This window comes from Meleagris gallopavo, assembly GCF_000146605.3.
Source record: "Meleagris gallopavo isolate NT-WF06-2002-E0010 breed Aviagen turkey brand Nicholas breeding stock chromosome 8 unlocalized genomic scaffold, Turkey_5.1 Chr8_random_7180001956914, whole genome shotgun sequence".
In the NCBI taxonomy this organism is placed as follows: Eukaryota; Metazoa; Chordata; class Aves; order Galliformes; family Phasianidae; genus Meleagris; species Meleagris gallopavo.
The window spans coordinates 13,517-17,912 of NW_011097704.1; the positions used below are offsets into that span (position 1 = coordinate 13,517).

The following is a 4,396-nucleotide window of genomic DNA, read 5'->3' on the forward strand; positions in this document are numbered from 1 at the left end:
TCTTGCTGGGCATCTACCTGGCTGCCCTCCTGGGCAACGGCCTCATCAGCACAGCCGTAGCCTGCCACCACCGCCTGCACACCCCCATGGACTTCTTCCTGCTCAACCTCGCCCTCCTCGACCTGGGCTGCATCTCCACCACTCTCCCCAAAGCCATGGCCAATGCCCTCTGGGACACCAGGGACATCTCCTACGCTGGATGTGTTGCTCAGGTCTTCTTCTTTTTGTTTTTGTTTTCAGCAGAGTATTGCATTCTCACCATCATGTCCTATGACCGCTACGTTGCCATCTGCAAGCCCCTGCACTACGGGAGCTTGATGGACAGCAGAGCTTGTGCCACCATGGCAGCAGCTGCCTGGGACACTGGGGCTCTCTTTGCTCTGCTGCATACTGCCAATACATTTTCACTGCCTCTGTGCCAAGGCAATGCTGTGGATCAGTTCTTCTGTGAAATCCCCCAACTCCTCAAGCTCTCCTGCTCAGAATCAGACTACCTCAGGGAAATTGGATTTATTATAGTTAGTGTTCTTGCTATACTTGGGTGTTTTATATTCATTGTTGTGTCCTATGTGCAGATCTTCAGGGCCGTGCTGAGGATGCCCTCTGAGCAGGGACGGCACAAAGCCTTCTCCACATGCCTCCCTCACCTGGCTGTGGTCTCCCTCTTTGTCACCACTGACTTTCTGGCCTACCTGAAGCCCTCCTCCATCTCCTCAACATCCCTGGATCTGGTGGTTTCATTTCTGTACTCTGTGGTGCCTCCAACACTGAATCCTCTCATCTACAGTATGCGGAACCAGGAGCTCAGGGATGCAGTGAGGAAAATGATGTCATGGACAAATATCAGCAGGGGTCGTCTTCTCATCTGTCTGAATAAATGACTCACAGTTTTTTCTGTAACATGCCTGTTTTATCATAGAATCATAGAATGGCCCATATTGAAAAGAACCACAATGATCACCTGGTTTCAACCCCCCTGCCTCAGGCACGGTTGCCCATCACCTAACCAGGCTGCCCAGAGCCACATCCAGCCTGGCCTTGAATGCCTCCCAGGATGGGGCATCCACAACCTCCTTGGGCAACCTGTTCCAGTGCATCACCACCCTCTGGGTGAAAAACTTCCTTTTAATATCTAACCTAAACCTCCCCAGTCTCAGTTTAATACCATTCCCCCTTGTCCTGTCACTATCCATCCTCATAAACAGCCGTTCCTCCTCCTGTTCATACGCTCCCTTCAAGTACTGGAAGGCCACAGTGAGCTCTCCCTGCAGCCTTCTCTTACCCAAGCTAAACAATCCCAGTTCCCTCAGCCTTTCATCACAGCAGAGGTGCTCCAACCTCTGATCATCTCAGTGTCCTCCTCTGGATCCGCTCCAAGAGCTCCACGTCCTCCCTATGCTGGGGGGGCCTGTACACAGCACTGCAGATGGGGCCTCACAAGAGCTGAGTAGAGGGGGACAATCACCTCCCTCTCCCTGCTGGCCACCCCTTTTTTAATGCTGCCCAGAACACAGTTGGCCTTCCAGGCTGCAAGCGCACACTGCTGGCTCACGTCCAGCTTCTCGTCCACCAGGACCCCCAAGTCCTTCACTGCAGGGCTGCTCTCAAGCGGTTCTTCGCCCAGTCTGTATAAACACCTTGCATTGCTCCAGCCAAAGTGCAGCACCTTGCACTCAGCCTTGTTGAACCTCATTCGTTTTTCATGGGCCCACTCCTCCAGCCTGCCCAGGTCCCTCTGGATGGCTTCCCTTCCCTTCAATGGATCGACGGCACCGCTCAGCTTGGTGCCATTTTTAAACTTGCTGAGGGTGCACTCGATGCCATCATCTGCGCCTTTGATGAAGATGTTGAAGAGCATCCATGCCAACACTGATCATGAGGGAAACCATTTGTGATTGGTCTCCACCCTGACACAGACCCATTGATCACTACATTTTGGCTGCATCTCACCAGCCAATTCCTAATCCATCAAATAGTCCAGCCTTCAAATCCATACCTCTCCAATTCAGAGAGAAGGATGTGGTGAGGGACCATCACAGTCCCTCAGACAGTATATGTCTTCAGAATGTGGCACATGGGCATTAGACCCACTGTGGGACTCAGGGTTGTCCAAGCAGCACGGACACTCCTGGGCATGGCTTTCCTGAGGCCCTGTGCTGCATTTGCAGCTGCATGTGAGTGTGCTGGACAGCCCAGGGAACTGGCATGGCACCAGGCTGCTTCTGATGCCATTCACAAGGAGGACCATAGAAAACTGATGTTTCTTCAGCTGAAGAATAAAGATGTGTGTCAGCTCTGTAGTGCCTTCAGCTCCAGAATATGGAGCAGATGGAGAACAGAGAAAGATCTGGCTCTTCTTTTGAGAGCTCAGTCATTTAGTCAGCTGCATAACTCTGCAAGCTCCATAAAGACGGGTGAAAAAGATACACGTGGGTGCCCTAAGTGCAGGGGTCTGCTGTCATGTAGGATGGCCAAGAAATCCTCTATTCCCTCTATGGCCCTCAGCTGAAGCTCAGGAAGGACGTGTCTGTCTCAGGGATTTCCCACACACCTTACAAGCACTAGCACACATCCAGCAGCACCCCAGGCACCTTGGTCATCACCCAGGCTCTGTGTGTGAGCAACTGACTCCCTGCTGAAGGACCAAGGACTCAGAGCAGGAGCTCGCATGCAGGCAACTCCTTGTGCACATCTGAACTGAACCAGAGGAATCCCTGAAACTCCCGTGGGTCCATGGGATGCTTAATCCCATTTCAGCCTTACGGTTTCCATCAAGGGATGAGATGCCTGCACTGCCTCCGCTGGATCACTGCCCTGTCTAGAGAAAGTCCACTGTCCTGGTCCGTGTGTCCTTTTTGTTTCAGCAAACTCTCTGGTAGGACTAACCATATGTCTGTAATTGGTCACTGTACACTGGACATTTGGTGGTTAATTCAGCAGATTTCAAAGTGCAGTCATGACAGTGTTCTCTTTCAGGATCTGATGGCCATGGAGACACATGGACATCTCAGGGGAGATCAGTGGGGAAGATCCTCAGCTGCTGAGTTGTCATGGGCTCCTGGGACACAGGGAGCTCCTACAAGTGGGCAGTGCAGCAGGGAGCAGCTCCTGTGCAGCATGCAACAGGACTGTGGGCATGGTCTGCAAGAGACAGGTAGAGGAAAGAAGGAAGAGAGCTGACAGGCTGTGTGGCATGCTAGCAGGCTGTGAGCTCACTGGAGGAGCATTTCTCACAGCCCTTGACAAGGTAAGTCTCTGGCTGCAGGCAATGCAGAGGCTTTAATGCAGGAATCACTATATCTGGGACATCCCATTGCAGGTCAGGCTGAAGGCACTCCATAAGTCTTTATTTCGGATAAAAGCCTGCGCCAAGGTCTTCCTTGCTGCAGCATGAGAGCACAGCCCTGAGGGCTGCGTGTGCCAGGACGGCTGCAGGCTGTGCAGCCGGGCTGCAGCCGGGTGCCCAGGGCTGTCGTGCAGAGCAGGTCCCTGCTGTGGCCCAGGGCTGTGTGCCGGGGCAGGGACTCTGCCGCCTGCCAGGCTCAGCACTCAGCTGCCCGGGAGCTGCGGGGAGACGTGTGGGGGGAAGGAGCCCCCCGGCACTGCAGGGCAGGGCAGGGCAGGGGCCTTCTGCTGCCACAGCTGCTGCCTGGGGCAGGGAGATCACAGCTACACTGCACCACTGGTTGTTCCCAAGGGCACTTTGCGAGAGGAGAGATAAGGCAGGGATTTTCCTTTCCCTGTTCTCAGGAAGTGTAAAGGATTAAAGGTAGAAATCTAATAGTGGATGCCATCTTTGAACACAGCGCTGAGACTCCTGAACTGTACTTTTCTCCATCACTTCCATTCTGAGCAGTCACACAGAATGTGCTTCCAGTCACTCCTTTCTCGAAGGATGGAACCAGTTGAAATTATCGTTGTTTTCTGCAGACACTGATAATGCACAAATCCTGCACACAGACAACTTTCTCTAACAAAAATTGAAGTGCACAGAGGTTCATGTTGGATGATTTAGGAGCAGTTGGTGTAAAGATATAAGATATAGAAACAGAGGAAAAATGGGGTAACATTAGAAAATGAGAGGAAGTCAAAAGCTCCTTCAGCTTCTTTTTCTTACCAAATGCTGAACTTCATGAAATTGAATTCAAGTAATGGAGCTAAATGAACATTGTCCTAAGAGAAAGAAAACCTTTTATAGTATAGCAAAAGGTGTGACTCTGAAAAGGGTCTTGACTTGTCATTGTCTCTTGCACTCTGAGCAGGACTCCATGCCCAGGAACTGCAGATGCCCAACAGCAGCTCCATCAGCGAGTTCCTCCTGCTGGAGTTGGCAGACACGCGGCAGCTGCAGCTCCTGCACTTCTGGCTCTTGCTGGGCATCTACCTGGCTGCCCTC

At 52.3% G+C, this 4,396-nt stretch overlaps 1 protein-coding gene across 1 annotated transcript; it reads left to right on the plus strand.

Moving 5' to 3' along the window:
- Positions 1–77: 77 nt before the first annotated feature.
- Positions 78–881, plus strand: LOC104915483 (olfactory receptor 14A16-like; the record flags this gene model as incomplete). Its single annotated transcript, XM_010726379.3, has 1 exon — positions 78–881. A coding segment is annotated over one exon (804 nt), but the record flags the coding sequence as incomplete, so codon positions are not given.
- Between the last annotated feature and the right edge of the window lie 3,515 nt (positions 882–4,396).